This window comes from Marmota monax, unplaced genomic scaffold (assembly GCF_021218885.2).
Source record: "Marmota monax isolate L192 unplaced genomic scaffold, Marmota_monax_Labrador192_F-V1.1 WCK01_AAM20220418_F8-fsc00001, whole genome shotgun sequence".
Classification (NCBI taxonomy): domain Eukaryota; kingdom Metazoa; phylum Chordata; class Mammalia; order Rodentia; family Sciuridae; genus Marmota; species Marmota monax.
Genome location: NW_026693777.1, coordinates 30,370,089 through 30,386,482, shown reverse-complemented (window position 1 = coordinate 30,386,482; position 16,394 = coordinate 30,370,089). Strand labels below are relative to the sequence as shown.

Below are 16,394 nucleotides of genomic sequence, written 5' to 3'. Positions count from 1 at the left end.
CACTGCCGACTACAGGCGATGCTCTGAGTCCTTGGGAGGTAGGAAAATTCGGAAGCTTTCCCGCGGTCCTCAAAGAGAAAACGGCAGCCCGCGGCCGGCGCCTAGGCGCAGTCCCGCCGGCGCCCAGCAGGGGGCGAACGCGGCCCGGTCAAGGGGCGGGGGCGGTGCGCTCGGCGCTTCCTGTTCCGGCGCCAGGAGGAGCCGCGCGCTGCTGCCTCTGCTGCTGCTGCTGCTGCCTCCGCTGCCGTCAGTCAGGCTCCGCCTGGTTCTTCATCGCCCATTTCCCTCTAAACCATCGCCGCTGCTACATCCTGCTGCGGGCTCGGATCTTGCCAGGTAAGGCTGCTTCGGCGCTCCTGAGGGTTGCGGAGGGGGCTGGGAGCTGCGACTGCGCGGTTGGCGGGCGCGGCAACCGGGAGACGGGCGCGGTAACCGAGGTGCCTTGAGTCATCTCCACTGCTTGGGCCGTGAGCACCCTGGGGAGCCGGAGCCAGGCGTTCTGTTCCCCTCCCCCCGCCGCCCCCAGGGAGAAGGCGTCGGGGAACGCTGACGTCGCGCTCCGTGGGCTTCTCGGCGCTTGACGTCAGGCCTGGCTGGGGGCGGGGCGGAGCGGGAGCTGGCCGACCCGACCCCCTCCCCCCCTTCCCGGGCGGCGCGACCCGCTCCGTGGCCGGTTCGCTCCGGTTGATCCCGGACTCCCTTTGTTCGCTTGGCCCTTCAGGGCTTCCGGCCCTGTGCCCCTTTGCCATGACCCCCACCACCCCATTCATTAATTTCTGATGAAAAGGGAGAGAAAGGCCGGAATCGATTCTTAACTAGAGTCTCTGAGCTCATGATCAACCGCTCAACTAGAGTTGCTTACAGATGCTTTAGATGCTTCCCCTGACAAACTACAAGTGCAAAGTTCTGTTAACATTCGTTTTAGGATTTAGAAGCACGTATTATGCGTGGTCGCCTGTAAATGCCTGAACCGTTTTTTCTTTTTACCTTGAAAACTGCGTGCTTTTAATAGATGATGCTTCTAATGTCGAAGCATCAAATCAAATTGAACCAAAAAAATATTACAGCCTTACTACTGGAGAAATACTTGTACACCTGAAGGTTGTTAAAGGCCTGTGTTGAAACCGAATCCTCATTGTGGGCATAGCCCTCCGAAGTTTTTCATAAGTTCTTTGTTCAATAGTACTCTTTGGGCAGGAATAATAGAAATATTTCTAGTTATTGGTGTCTTTGAGTCTCCTATGCAAAACTTAACTTGCTTTAGAAACTTATGAGTTGTATATGTTGGAATATTAGTTTTCTTTCCAGGAGGAATGGTAAATGCCTATCTCCAGTCTGCCAGTATATTTTAGGATCCAGAAATTCTTATTTTATATTTTAGAAAGACTGGTCTATATAAATGAGGTAACACCCCCAGCAGAATCGGGGTAGCACCCCATAATCTAACATTAATATTTATGCAGGGTCTGGGACCGCACCTCAGTGGCAGAGTGTTTGCCTGGCATGTGCAGAGTCCTAGATTCTATCCTGGGCTCTGAAAATAGATTGTACAGCAGTGGGTGTGAATATTCAATCTAAGTGGGAATTAGTAAAAACTATGAATAGCTTCAAGTCAGATTTTGCCATCGAATAAGTTTTGTGCCAAACTTGGGGAAAATTATTTTCAAATGTTTCTGGATTGAGAACAGCAGATAAAGGTTTATGGAAGACAGAAGTTGTAAAAGCTAGTGTTAGTTGAGATTTTGTTCTATACCAGGTAGAGATTTGTTAATTTATTTTATATAAATCACATAGCAAATCTGTGAGATGAATGCTATTCCTGTTTCCCTTTACCTTTGAAATTGGGAAAGTTGTACTTGGCCAGAGTCCAGCCAACTAGGGAAGAGCAGGCAATGTACTCTTCTAATTTCATGCCATGTTGTTCATATACAAAGGAAGACAAGAGAATTTGATATTTGTTTTCTACCCACTATTTTCCAAGCATGATTTTAGGACTTGATCCAAGAGTCCCATTTAGTCTCCATATAATTTTATTGGTTCATTTTATATTGATGAAGAAACAAGTCCATTCAGGTAAACTGACTTTTAAGTGAAATGATTCAAACACTTGTCTAAGAATTTTCTGCTAAAATTTTCTCCTTTTTTTTTTTTTGCTTTCTATAGTCTAGCTAAACTGCAGAAACACCACTTCTCAGGAATATTCATTCCATAGTACTAATTTTCCCACAGCCCAACAGTGCCTATCACATATTTTCCAGAAAGTAACTAAATAAATGTAAATGGTATTACTGGGAATTTTAAGTGCTCAAAACTTTTTCATCACAATTTCTTGAATTATCCAGTGTAAAAAATGGAATATAATTTCATAAATTTGCTAATAAAAAATTAGTACGTATTCTAATTCAAATTTTGTTTTCAATACAACACTCACAGTCTTGCCCATCCTAAACAAATGAACACAAAAATTCTGATTTACCTTAGCTCCTTTTTTTTAAGTACTGGGAATTGAACCCTGGAGTGTCCTGCCATTGAGCTACATCCCCAGCCCTTTTTTGATTTTAAGAGACAGGTGTTGCTTAGTTGCATGCTGGCCTTGAACTTGTGATCTTTTTGCCTCAGCCTCTGGAGTGTCTGGGATTATAGTCATGTGCCAACACACTTGGTTTAGCTTCTCTGAATAAATATTGTATGGCACTTTATATAAATAATTATTTTTTAATTATGTATGAGGTAGCTAGGTGTCAGGAGTGGCTCTGGAAATATAGACCCTTAAGTCCTTTAGGAATTCTGTGTTTTATAGATAAGAAAATGATCTCTTGTTTGAAAATTTGCATTTGTTAAAAGGATTGATATCCAGGTCTCCTAGTATATTTCATACTATTTATCACTCCATCACAATTTGATTTTTTTAATTATTGTCCGATGTTGCTAGGAATTCAGCTTTCTTAACTTCTTATAATTAAATTGTCATTCCCTCTAAAGGCCTTAGGTGTCAGTGAAATGTTTTTACTTTTCTAGTGTATGTTAAAGACATTTTGTACTCTGTTTGAAATTGCTATTCTTGCTGCTCAGAAATTAAGTGTTTTTCAGGTAATGGGTAGATTGTGTCATAAAGTTGTAATGGAAATTGTTGAAAGTAATAGCTTTAAATTAGACCAAAAAGGAAGAATGAAAACATTTATTGATTATAAGCTTTTTTTTGACAAATTCAAGTTTACACTGGCCTCATCTTAATAATTATTGTAGTTCAACTCTTTTATTAGAATAGCTGTTTAGAAAATTTCTGTAAATTTACTCATGTTGATTTACTGATGTCCCAACTCTTTTTTTCAATCAATTTTTACATGAAAATATAGCCTAAAGAGCAAATTGGAATGTTTCCAATTAACATGAACAATGTTTATTTTAAGCATGGAGAGCAGGTCTATTTACTAAGGCAGTGAGGAAGAACAGGAAGTGACCTATTCCTAATTCCTTTGGTCAGGGCTTCATTATTTCAACACTTGATTTAAAAACTTTAAAGCCAGAGTTGTGTATTAGTTTGAGTTTGTTATATAATTTATATTCATGAAATTCTTTAACTAGTCAATGGATATCATGTTTTTCAAAAACTAAGAGTGAAGGAAAAATTCTGAAAACCTGACCAACAAGACCATATGAAATTGAATGGGTCACTTTAATAAGATTCTTTGCTCCAGAATTAATGTGAATCTTTGGGGGGGGAAGGTATACTGATGATTGAACTCAGAGGCACTTAATCACTGATCCCTTTTTTGAATTTTATTTAGAGACAGGGTCTCATTGAATTTTGCTTAGCACCTTGCTTTTGCTGAAGCTGGCTTTGAACTCTCCATCCTCCTGCTTCAGCCTCCTGAGCCATTGGGATTAAAGGCATGAGCCACCACATCCAGCAATGTGAATCTTGGTGTAGAGTATTTTCTATATTTGAACAGTATGCCAGTCTTATATAGACTTCAAACATATCGTACATTGACAGTTTCATCTAACATTGATCCTTATGAGTATTATTGTATAATGTGATTTTAGTGGAACACAGACCTTAATGTTTAAATGAATGGATAATTATGTTTGCAATACATTCAAGGTGTGGTTTTGATATTTTGAATAAAAAGCAAGATTATTCCTCATGATGAATGCAAGATGGCTCAATACTAATAAGTATTCATGTGCTTAAAATAGGAATAAATAAGTATAGTAACAGGCATAAGTAAAATCTCACTGTAATTTTTTAAAATCTAAAACTAAAAATGAAACTCATACTTAATCATTTCCAGGAGAGTTGGAAACAAGATCACTGTGTTCCTGTCATCATTTGACATTTCATTGTTTAAATCCTAACTGCGGCAAAAGAGAAAGGAGCTGTAAATATTGGAAAGAGAATATAAAATTATTATCTGGAAACCCCAAAGAGTCAACTGAAAAATATTTAGGAATAAGATAATTCAGTGATGTCACTGCTTATGAAAATAATATACTAAAAATTTAAAAGCCTTTCCCATTTATATAATTAACCAATTAGAAAATATAATGGAGGAGAGCCTATTTACAACCACAAAAAAAGGGCTTGCAGAAATCTCTTTTGTAAGAAATATGTAAGAGATATGATCAAGAAAACGAACTAAACCAGGTTAGCTGGCACATGCATGTAGTCCCAGCTAATGGAGGCTGAGACAGGTGAGCACACTAGTTTAGGACCAGCCTTGACAACATAGGAAGACCCTGTCTCAAAGAGAAAAGAAAAAATGGCATATTTTGAAAGAAAGACACATTTTGTTCTCAAATAAGGTTTGACATTTTAAATCTCATATGTCCCTTTGATTAATCTGTAAATTTAATGCATTTCCAATGAGAACACCAACAATTTCTTTAATTTTTTACAAAATAACATGGAAAAAATAAACATGAGAATATTCAGGAACACCTGGGAAAAATAGTAGGGTAGCTGACACTAAAATTTGTTTTAAAAATGCTAAGTACAGGGCTGGGGTTGTGGCTCAGTGGTAGAGTGCTCGCCTTGCACATGTGAGGCCCTGGGTTCAATCCTTGGTGCCACATTAAAAATTAATTAATTAACTAATTAATTAATTAAAGGTTTAAAAAAAAGCTAAGTACAAATCAGTAGAAAATAATAGAGTCCACCAGATCTGTAGCCTGCTTGAGGCTCTGAGGTCAGATTGTATGTGGGTTTGAACCCTTGCTCTACTTGTCATTAGCTCTAAGACTTTTAAAAAAAGTAACTTGCTAAGCTTCCTTTTCTCCAGCTGTAAACTGGGGATGACAATTGAATTTGCATTAAAGAAGTAGAGACCTTGAGCATTCAATGATAACCATTCCACAAATAATAGTTGTAGCAGCAATGAAGTGTTGAAGGTAGTTTAATTGCTTGATAAACCTAGGTTATTTGATAATAATTTCTTGGAAGAATTTAAATTTTTAAACAATTTAAACCATCAACATATAATTTTCTTTTTAATCTTGAAGTGGAGAAGGCCTTCATACATACATCACACAATCCAGAAGTCATACATAGGGAAAAAATTAAAATTTTTATACCAAAAAATACCATTTAAGGGATCTATAGTTGAAAAGATCTAAGTAGGAAAAAAAAAGTCTCATAAATGACAGCTGATTTCTTAGTATCTTACAAAGCAGAGGGGAGAGGAGAATGATGGTACTACTAAGTAGTGAAATTCTCAAAGGCACAAAGAGAACCTGCTATCTTATTCTATTCATACAAAGTTAAAGAACAAGCAAAAGTAACTCAGAAGTGATGATAGGGAATAGGTGATTGGGAAAAGAACACGAATAAATTTCCTGTAGTGATAGAAAACATTCTATATCTTATTTGGGTTGGTTACAGGGAATATACAATGGTTAGGTCTTGTTAACCTGAATACTGAAGATCTTTGTATTTTATTGAGTGTTAATTGTATTTCAGTTCTAAAATGGTGGGGCTAGAGTGTATATTTAGGTGATGGAATTCTTGCCTAGAAGCCCCGGATTCAATCCCTAGCACTGCAAAAAGGTTTTAAAAATTTAAAAACGGCTAAATGTGGTCCAAGATGGCAGTAAATTCACAGAAAAAGAAATGTAAATTAAGTATTAAAAAGTTATTCTTACAGGGCATTGTGGCACTCACCTATAATCCTAGCTGCCCAGCAAGGATTGCAAGTTCAAAGCCAGCCTCAACAACTTAGCAAGACGCTGTCTCAAACACAATAAAAAGGGCTGGGGATGTGGCTCGATGGTTAAGTGCCCCTGGGTTCAAGCTCTAGTACCAAAAAAAGTTATTCTACCTTCCACTTATGTAAATTAAAATGTGATGCCAATTTTTAATCTGTCATGATTTTAAATGATTTATAGCCAGGTGTGGTGTTAATCCAAGGGATTCGGGAGGCTGAGGCAGGAGGATCACAAGTTCAGTGCCAGCCTCAGCAAAGTAGTGAGACTCTGTCAAAAAATGAAAAGGACTGGGAAAGTTCTAGTGGAACAACCCTGAGTTTAATCCCCAGTACCACACAAAATGAAATAAAATGACATAAAAATTTAATAATATCCAGAAAAAAAAAGGGTGACAATGTAAATTGATATGTGTTTCTCAAATAGTTAGCAGTAGACTCTGTGAATTCCACTCATGGTACTTTTTCACACATGAGCAGAGTTAAGTATTCAGAGATGTTCACTACATCATTGTTACAACCTAAACTGCCACAGAAATCAGAACTTTAAAGTGTGGATCAGGCTGGGCTTTGTGGTATGTGCTTGTTGTCCCAGCTACTTGGGAGGCAGACCTGGAGGGCTGCTTGGGTCTGTGAGTTGGAGGAGAACAGCCTGGGCAACACAGGGAAACTACTTTGCTATATAGTCATTATTACATGGTGTGTAGCCATTAAAAGGGATGAAGTTGATAGAGCTATATGAACTCCTGTCGAAAAATTTTCCTATAAAGAAAAACACAAAATAAAATGATAATTCCCTTTAAGTAAAAATAATACATTTATAAAATTTCCGTTGAGTTTATAAAAGAAATAATAAATACTGATTTTGAAATTTTATTTCTTTCTTTAGGAAAATGTCTGATGAATTTTCGGTAAGTTGATGTTTATCCTTGATGAGTTATTTTTGGTTCTTAAGGAAAACATGGTCCTGTCTAAAAAGATGTTTTTTGTGATGCTTGGATTTTTTGGCATGTGATTTTAATAGGTGATTTACCTTATTTACATAGATAACTGCATGGTTGAAAATGTATCCAGAAGTGTTTATGAATCTCTAAATGAAGTTTTTTGTGTTGCTTCTCTTGCTCTTTTTCACACTTTATAGTAGTGATAATCCCAACATTTTCTGAAACTTATTTTATAGCAGGCACTATGTTTATTCTATTACATATGGTATCTTAAGTTAACTGTACCTCAAGTTAACTGTTTTTGAAAATGAGAAATCTATGGGAGTTCATAACCCACTTGAATCAAATGTATGAAATATGATATGTCAAGAGCTTTGTAATGTTTTGAACAACTAATAATTTAAAAAAAGTAAAAAAAAAAAAAGAAAATGAGAAATCTCATCAGTTGTATTTAGAGAAGTTGAGCTTCTGAAAAAAATTGCACTGATAATCAAGGTAACAACTCAAGTTTTATATTAAATACATATTAGCTTTTGAAGATGCTATTGAGGTTTGTAATCCCTCACTCTGATGGTTTGCTGGTCTATTTGAGTTTATAATCATGTTGACTTTTCCTGGATAAGACAAATAAGACATGTCTGTTTTGTATTCCAGTTGGCAGATGCACTACCTGAACACTCCCCTGCCAAAACCCCTGCTGTGAGCAATACCAAACCTGGTCAACCTCCTCAAGGCTGGCCAGGTTCCAACCCTTGGAATAACCCAAGTGCTCCACCTTCTGTGCCATCTGGACTCCCACCAAGTGCAACACCCTCCACTGTGCCTTTTGGACCAGCACCAACAGGAATGTATCCCTCCGTGCCTCCCACCGGACCACCTCCAGGACCCCCAGCACCCTTTCCTCCTTCTGGACCATCATGTCCCCCACCTGGTGGTCCTTATCCAGCCCCATCTGTGCCAGGCCCTGGCCCCACAGGGCCCTATCCTACACCAAATATGCCCTTTCCAGAGCTACCTAGACCATATGGTGCACCCACAGATCCATCTGCAGCTGGTCCTTTAGGTCCATGGGGATCCATGTCTTCTGGACCTTGGGCACCAGGAATGGGAGGGCAGTATCCTACTCCTAATATGCCATATCCATCTCCAGGGCCATATCCCACTCCTCCTCCTCCCCAGGCACCAGGGGCAGCACCACCTGTTCCATGGGGCACTGTGCCACCAGGAGCCTGGGGACCACCAGCACCATATCCTGCCCCTGCAGGATCATATCCCACACCAGGACTCTATCCTACTCCCAATAATCCTTTTCAAGTGCCTTCAGGACCTTCTGGTGCTCCGCCAATGCCTGGTGGCCCCCATGTGAGTGTTCAATTTGTTACTTCACATGCACTAATAGTTACATAAGCACAACTGAAAAATTGCTTCTTCCCAGTTCTGGATGGAAGATTATAGAGTCTTTGAAATCTTTTTTAAGGTTCGCAAATACATAAAATGAGTAAATTTGAAAATTTAGATACAGCATTTAAAAAGATAAGAGCAAAAATATTCCGGGTACTAATAATAGAAAAAATTTCCCAAAGATCTCTAAAGGTTTTATAACAGTGAATAATGTTCTCAACAGCATCCTTTGTAGACTCTTGAGATGCATTTAATTGGACTGTTTTGTTGTGTTTTTTTTTTTTATGTCTCTCAATATTATTTTTATAGCATCACACTAAAGCATGGTTTAATAAAAGCAATTTCTTCCTATCTGACTTGATACGGAGGGAGAATTTTTGAGAACTTAAGACAATGAGTATGTTGCTCATCTTTCAGGCAACTCCCCCTAGTGCTTCTCAGCCAAAGTTTTGTTCAATTCTTAGTAGCGTTGAGCTTGAGATTATACTTCTATTCCTGATTATGAGTTAAATGTAATTTTTCTTGCTTTACTGTCAAGTCAGACTAGAATAGGGCTGATATTTTAGTTGAGGAGTCTATTAGGTATATGACTGGGGGGAAAAAAAAAGTACGCAATATCCCCCACAAGATAAGCCAAGTGAGTATCCAGAGTCAAGATTCTCCTTACAGGAAAGGAAAAGAAAAAAGATTTGTTAATCCACAAGATAAACTAACCAGAACTCCAGCTAATAAATGCCCATCTCGGCTATATCTGCTATATATATTCTCTAAAAAAATTTTTTTTCTTTTTTTTTTTTTTTTTTTTCTGCTAGATGTATGCCAGAGTAAATGAGTTGACTTGCTGTTTGGGTTTATTAAACAATAAATTTATTTTAAGCCACAGCAAGGAGTTAAAAAACTCCATTTATAAAATCTAGAAGTTGACTTTTTCTTTTTTCTATTGCAGTCTTACCATTAAGTTAACAGTGGATGAAGAGATGGCGCTTTGCTTTTTGAAGTACATATATATGCAAATGAATGCATATATAAAAATTGCTGGTTTCACTATTCTTAGAGGGCATTCATGAAAGAACAACTCTTGCACCTCTCAGAAGATATCTGCCTCTTGGATGTGTAGTACAAAACATAGAAGATAAAAACATAGAAGTAAATCATTCAGGTGTGATTTTATTTGGTTTTCATGGGGGGAAAACGATTAAATTGAATAGCTCTTTGATACAATTTGTTTAAATTATGAAACTACACATTTAAAAATCTAAGATGATATGGATTATTGTTAAAATATTTTGCCAATGAAGTTGCAGATTTTAAGTATTTTTCTATAATCACTCCCCTCCCCCAAATAAACTTCAAAAACAGTCACATTATAATTTAAACAAATGATGCCTCTGAACATTTTGAGCTGCTCTCCTATGTGATAAATAAACCTGGTCCTCTTATGGTTTTATTTTGGATACACCTTTTTTTAAACTAATTACTATCAGATGTTCATTATCCAGCCAGTGTTCATTTTTATTCTCAGATTTTTAGTAAAAAACTTAGATTTGTTTTATTTTTGCCATATGGATTATATAGCTCAGCTCTAAAATCTGCCATTTATGAAAAATTAGTCTTATTTTGCAGTGCTGGGAACAGAACCTAGGGCCTCACACATGCTAGATTGCCACTAAGCTACACCCATAGCCCTAACTTTTTTCTTTTTAATCCATTCAGAGAACGGATATCTGTTTGTATTACTTTAGAATGGATTGTAAGATATGCATATTGCTTTGGGAAGAGCTCAAGGAAAGAATTGTTTTGTTTTAAACCTCAAACTAGATAAACCCTAGAAATTGCTTCATTTCCATGAAACCAGAGGTTTATTTTCTGCCCAGACCATTCCCTGAAGTCACCCTCCACCCCCCAGTTCTTTAGAGGGAACACATCTTTTGATGACTCCCTTATATAGAATACTAGCACACAATGTGGGATTTGTTATCAGAATATACAGCAGTTATGTTTGGAGAACTTTATAAGTCGTACAGACATGACTGTTCTCTTTGTACAAGTGTGAATCAAAAATGTTTCTGTCTTTCAGAGTCTGGTTAAGCTATGTCATTGTCTCCTGCATAGTTTCCTGAATCTGTAAAGTATTTATGGCTGTTAAGTTCTGTATTTGTTGACAGGCAGATAAGTGGAATTGAGTACCATCTTTGAAAACATTATCTTCTACAGTGAAAATAATAAATTGTAGCTCTCTGCAACTGAGTTTAAAGCAGTGTGACTATGTTGTTAAATATTGAGTATTGTTTATAACTACCAAAACAGCTTTGGTTGCTTTTTGGCACCTTGCCTTTAAATCAGTCTTAGATTTGGGGTAGATCTGATCTTATTTATCAATAATGATTTGAAAATTTGAATGTATCCATTGGGTTACTAAAATGTGTTGTGGATTTCTCAGATGATTGTAGAAAACATTTATGCTGGAGCTGTTTTTTCTTTGAAATAAAATATTCAGGAGTTTATTTCTCCAGTAATTAAAATGTCAAGAATGCCTAGTGCTGCCAGTTTAATGATTTGATAGCTACCTCCTTTTAAGAAAAGAATATGGTCACCTTTGAGAGGAACATCAGCATTTAAACGTCCCTTATTTTAAGCAGGTGATAGATTCAAGCTTTCAGAATTGGCAAAGGTAGAAACTAATTTATTTAAGTATCTTCAGACTGGGAAAGGTTCTTAGCTCTTACATAGTGGCAAAAGTATTCTTTTGTTGTTGTTCTTTCAGTTCTTTTTAAGAACAGGTAGTAACTGTATCTACCATACTCTAAGGACTCTAGTCAAAGTAGTCTCCAGTCTGCAAAACAGGTAACTTTATGTATCATAGTTTAAATTTATCAGTATTAAGCTGTCATTTAACTGGAAGGATAAGATAGGAAAATGAGAAAGCAAAGATACCTCTATTTATAGTTATTGTGACTGTCCTAAATTGAGATAACTCTAGCTTTAGATGAAATATTTAACATAACACCACTAAAAGAGGTAGCAAGTGTGGAGATCTATAATTGTGGAGTCCATTTATTATGGGAAAAAATATTTTACTAAACAATTTGAAGGGCTATAAGGCCAAGATTTGAAATTATTACTCCTAAAAGTATTTAATACTCCTAAAAGTATTTGCCAGTGACCCAGACTGCCATTTTAACTTTTTTTTCCCCCAAGAACCTTACGACTGGTACTTGTATCTTTGTAGAGCTCATTTCTCTAATTGTCTAGGGTTTGCAGTGGGGATGTCTCAATTCTTATGAGTACTCTGGGCTAAAAGATACTAGGTTTAGGGTGGAAATAAGAAAAGCAAAAGTTTCAGTGAACAGATGAGGAAAAGCATATGGGAAGGGTTTTACTCTTTGTAGGGGAGTAATGCTTTTCAAACAAGTTATGCCAAGTGTGATGGCACATAACTGTAACCCCAGTGACTCAGGAGGCTGAGGCAGGGCATCACAAGTTTGAAGCCAGCCTCAGCAACTTAAACCCTATCTCAAAAAGGGCTGGGGATGTAGCTCAATGGTCAAGGACCCTGGGTTCAATCCTCAGTACCAAAAATAAATAAAACAAGTCAGGCTAGGCTGAGGTTGGTTTATGGAAGGACATTGCCAAGCATATTTGGTCTTAAGGGATACACACTATCAAATATGCTTACATTTGGGCTTCAAACAAGAATTTCTAAATAAATTTGATAAAAATAATTACAATATGTTCATAAACAATGGTGTTCTGGAGTTGGAATCTTTTTCAAGTTTTAAAATGCCAAACCCACAAATAATGAAAAATGGAAACCTAGACCGTAGATCCTTATTCACAGAGTTGTTAAAAATTCAGTGCTCCTTAAAGGAGGACTTCATCCAGGCATGGTGTCACATTTTTGTAGTAGGAGAATCACAAGTTCAAAGCCATCCTAAGCAAAACATAAAAGGGGCAGGGGATATGGCTCAGTGGTTAAGTGCCCCTGGATTCAGTCCCCAGTACCTAATAATAAATAAAGGACGACTTACAAATACTTGGGCTTCTCCAGGTCTTACCTGCCACCTTTTCATGCTTTTGAAGATGCTATTTACAGCTCTCATTTATTGTGTAAAGTAATATATTGGTTATTCAGGAATAAACATTTTTTAATTAACCAAGGACCATCTTCCTTATTTCTCCATTTTGCTATTGTTTGTTTTCAGTAGAGAATAATAGTTCAGAAAAGAAAAGGGCCTGAGTCACAACTACAATGAAATATTTTCTAGAAATCATTTGCCCATGATATATATTACCTCACAAATAATTAATTAGGGCTGCCTTTTGACTTCAAATATACAGTTTTTAAACTTGGTATAGGTGAAAATAGCTCTACTTAAAGTTTCCATTAAAAGACTGGTTTGCATATTAGTCCTTGCCTGCACTTCTAACAGTTAGTGCCACTGTTTTCCTCACCCCGAGTGAGGTAGAACCAGCTTCATGAAATGCCAGGTTATAAATTCCAGAAGTTAAGCACAGACTTTCAAGTATTACCATTAATTTGAAAAGCATAAGGCTAAACTCAGAAGAATCATTAATAAAATGCTTAGAAAATGGTGGGCATCCTTCAAGGGAAGACTATAATCTTAGTAAAGCAATATTATCAAAAGACACTGTTCTTTTTATTTTCAGAATTCTGTCAAGGGAAACACTGCCAATAAAATAATCAGTATTAAAATGCCATGCAGACTTCTGGCTATAGAAAACATGTGAGGTCTGTGTTCATTCAATAATCACATATTGTGATCAGGTGCTATGCCAGAGGTCAGAGAAAGCAAATCCCTATCCTTGAGGGGCTCCTAGTCTAGGGATGACTTTACGTAATTCATTAGTACACCTATTATTAGTTACCCATTATATTTTAGAAGAGCTGCTAGTAGAAATTACAAACCAGTTTTGGAGCATTTTAAAGGGCGGTGTGTGATGCCCTTTTTTCTTTCTTATTTTTTTTTTTTTTAAGTAAGAAAATATGTTTCAAGAAGTTAGTGTTGATCAGTGCAGCTATTCAAGTGTACAAAGTAATAGGGTGTTTTTCCCTCTCACACTGCCCCTGGTTAAAGGTACTTTGACTGCCCATCATTGATAAGCAGGTACAGATTTGTTGCCATTAAGCAAACTTGATTTATGTGTGCTCTACAAAGGTTTTTTGTAACTTCTTAAAATTGTGATTTTTCTTCATTGACTTAATGACAAACTTAATGTATGTAATTGTCTATGCATTTTAAGTTAAACTGCCTAAAATGTGATTTAAGACATATACATTTGTTTGTATTATGAACTGTAAGCAATCTGAGATGTTAGGTTTTATCACCTGCTGCTGTATCTGTAAACAAAGAAATGTTGCTTTAAGAAGTAATTATAATTAGGAATAGGCTATGGATGTGATACTTGATATTTTTTAAGATAAACTTGTTTGCTTTTGTGTATTATACCTGAAAGCTTTTTTTAAAAAATGTATTTTCATGGTTTTGCAGTTTTCCCATGTATTTATTCTCCAGGCCCAATTCTGGGCTTCCCTGAAAAGTTATGAGTCTAATTAACTGCATATTTATTGTCAAAGAAAACAAGGCTTTTAGATGCCTGTGTGTGTGACATGCGTTCACTTAGGAATTTAGATTGTCTGACTTGGAAAGAGCCCTTCCTCCAAAAACCCCTTTTAGAAACAGTGTCCACATAACAGTACCTTTCCTCCCTTCGAGGCTTGGCCGTTCTTTGTAACCAGATTGTCTGTGCAAAGTCATGTGACCTTCCCACTCTGCCCCAGTTGCTACTACCCTGCTTGCTGTTAAAAACAAGAGCTACTATGGCTACAACTTCTGCACATTTAGTGAAGGTCATATTAAGCCTGGAATAGTTGGCCATTTCCCACAAGAGTTTCTTGGAACTCCAGTGTGAGGATTAACAAATAATTTGTAGTCCATTCTACTATTAGCAGAGATTTCTTTTTGTCTTGTAACTGAACAAAAAGGCTATCCTGTATGACCTGACCCAGGCAGGTCCATTTTTACTACCGTATAATACTCCTAGTATCAGGCCTCTTGCAACATGTCTAAATTAGAATTGAATCCCATTAGCTACCTATTTCAAAAAAGACATGCAATAGAATTCTAGTGCCAGAATAGAATTAGGGCTGTCCCATGGCGTTTATTCCTGTGGCATTTAAACCTTTTCCCTGATTTGGACAAATTCAGTAATCTCTTTTCACACTTGGAGAGCTCTGGGGTTCCAGAACCGAGGAGAATACCAAATGATTAAAGCTTAGTCTCTCCCCCTGCATTTGCTAGAACAATTCCACTTTTATGTATTTTACTCACTGATAAATTGTTTGGAGTGGAAGTAAAATCAAAAACTGCTATTGAAGATGACCATGGCTTCTAGTTGAGGTTTGCTTAAATAATTTATAGTCACAGGTTCCCAAGTATAGTAGAATCTGAGGCCATCTTGGATTCTAAGCCATATTTAAGTGTTAGTGACACGCAAGAAAAAAAAATTTTAATTTAAGCTCTTTCTATGGTGGTTTTATGTCAGACCTCATTTTATTTAATGGTTATTTTTATAGTAATTTTAAAATAGCCTCTTTAGAGATAAGAAACCAACTTTAAAAGAGGCAAAGTAAATTCCCAATGTCATATCATGTAATATGACATTAGGAATAATAGAGCAATAGAGCCAGCCTCTTTGTCATTGAGAACATGTCCACTACATTAATATTATGCTCAGGCATGCAGTACCTATTTGTGCAGTTCCTGGGTAATCAGTCTAGGCCCTTCCCTTTTCTCTTCCACAAGACATCCTGACTTGTTTCTTGTCCTCTTGTAAGGTACCACTGAGCAGGTATCAAAGCTGTGGGAAAACTTCTCCAAGGTAACACTGGTTAACTTTCTAGATGAGGAAGCTAAAATCAATTGAGCTTCATAAATTGTCCTACTTCTCAACTGGCTTCATATCCTGGAAGCTAAGTATAACTCCTCTGTAGGCAATTTGTACTACTGCTCATGTTGCGCAACGCCCTAGGACAAATACCTACCAGTTTACACACACTATCCCATTTAAGCCTCACAACAAAAGAGCAAGTATGATTCTTATCCTCATTTTATAGGTGATGTATCCAAGAGGTTGTAGAGATCACATGGTTCCTGTGTGGAATTGGCATTAAAGTCCTGGATGTGACTTTTATCAAAGCTTTTTCCCTAACAGGAGGAAACTATTCCTGAGAACAGTTTCCCATATAATGTGCCGTAGTGTGACGCTTCCAAAACTACCCAGAAAGTCAGATCCATAACATTGAAGGTTATATATAGCACACCTTCCATGTATTTTGTCTCAAGTTTTATTGGCTATTCACTGAAAAAAAAAAAAAAAAGCTGGTGTTTGAAATGCACAGTGAATAATCACAATTCTTAAAAGCACCAATTTAGTACTTTAAAAATGTATTTTTATAAAAGAAAATAATGTTCAAAGGTGTAGCAGTTAGGAGATTTAAGATACAGATATGAGAATTTTAAAAGGTAGCAAATGGTCAAACCACTAGCTTCCATAAGTCGGCAGTCACTGGAGACATGAGCATCCAGCTGTGGTAAAGACTAGACCACGGGTGGCATAGTGGTGAACAGAAGAGGGTTCTGTTAGCAGCAGCTGTGCAGCCAAGATGCACATGAACTAGACAGAGGGTGGGAGAGTCAGAGGGAGGTTCTGCCAACTGTGGCTTGACAGTCCTTTTTTTAAACTTGCCAATGCAGGACAGGCTGAGTTAAACCATCTTCACTGTTGCTTGGTTACTGCAACATACAAAATCCCAAGTATTAAATGAATA

General features: G+C 37.2%; 1 protein-coding gene across 1 annotated transcript; it reads left to right on the top strand.

The window, feature by feature from the left end:
* The first annotated feature begins 203 nt into the window (after positions 1–203).
* On the top strand, positions 204–14,049 carry Mapk1ip1l (mitogen-activated protein kinase 1 interacting protein 1 like). Its single transcript, XM_046461876.2, has 4 exons — positions 204–336; positions 7,090–7,111; positions 7,799–8,506; positions 9,492–14,049. Exons 2-4 carry the CDS (start codon positions 7,094–7,096, stop codon positions 9,501–9,503), a joined length of 738 nt encoding a protein of 245 aa, XP_046317832.1. The 5' UTR covers positions 204–336; positions 7,090–7,093; the 3' UTR covers positions 9,504–14,049.
* Positions 14,050–16,394: the final 2,345 nt, after the last annotated feature.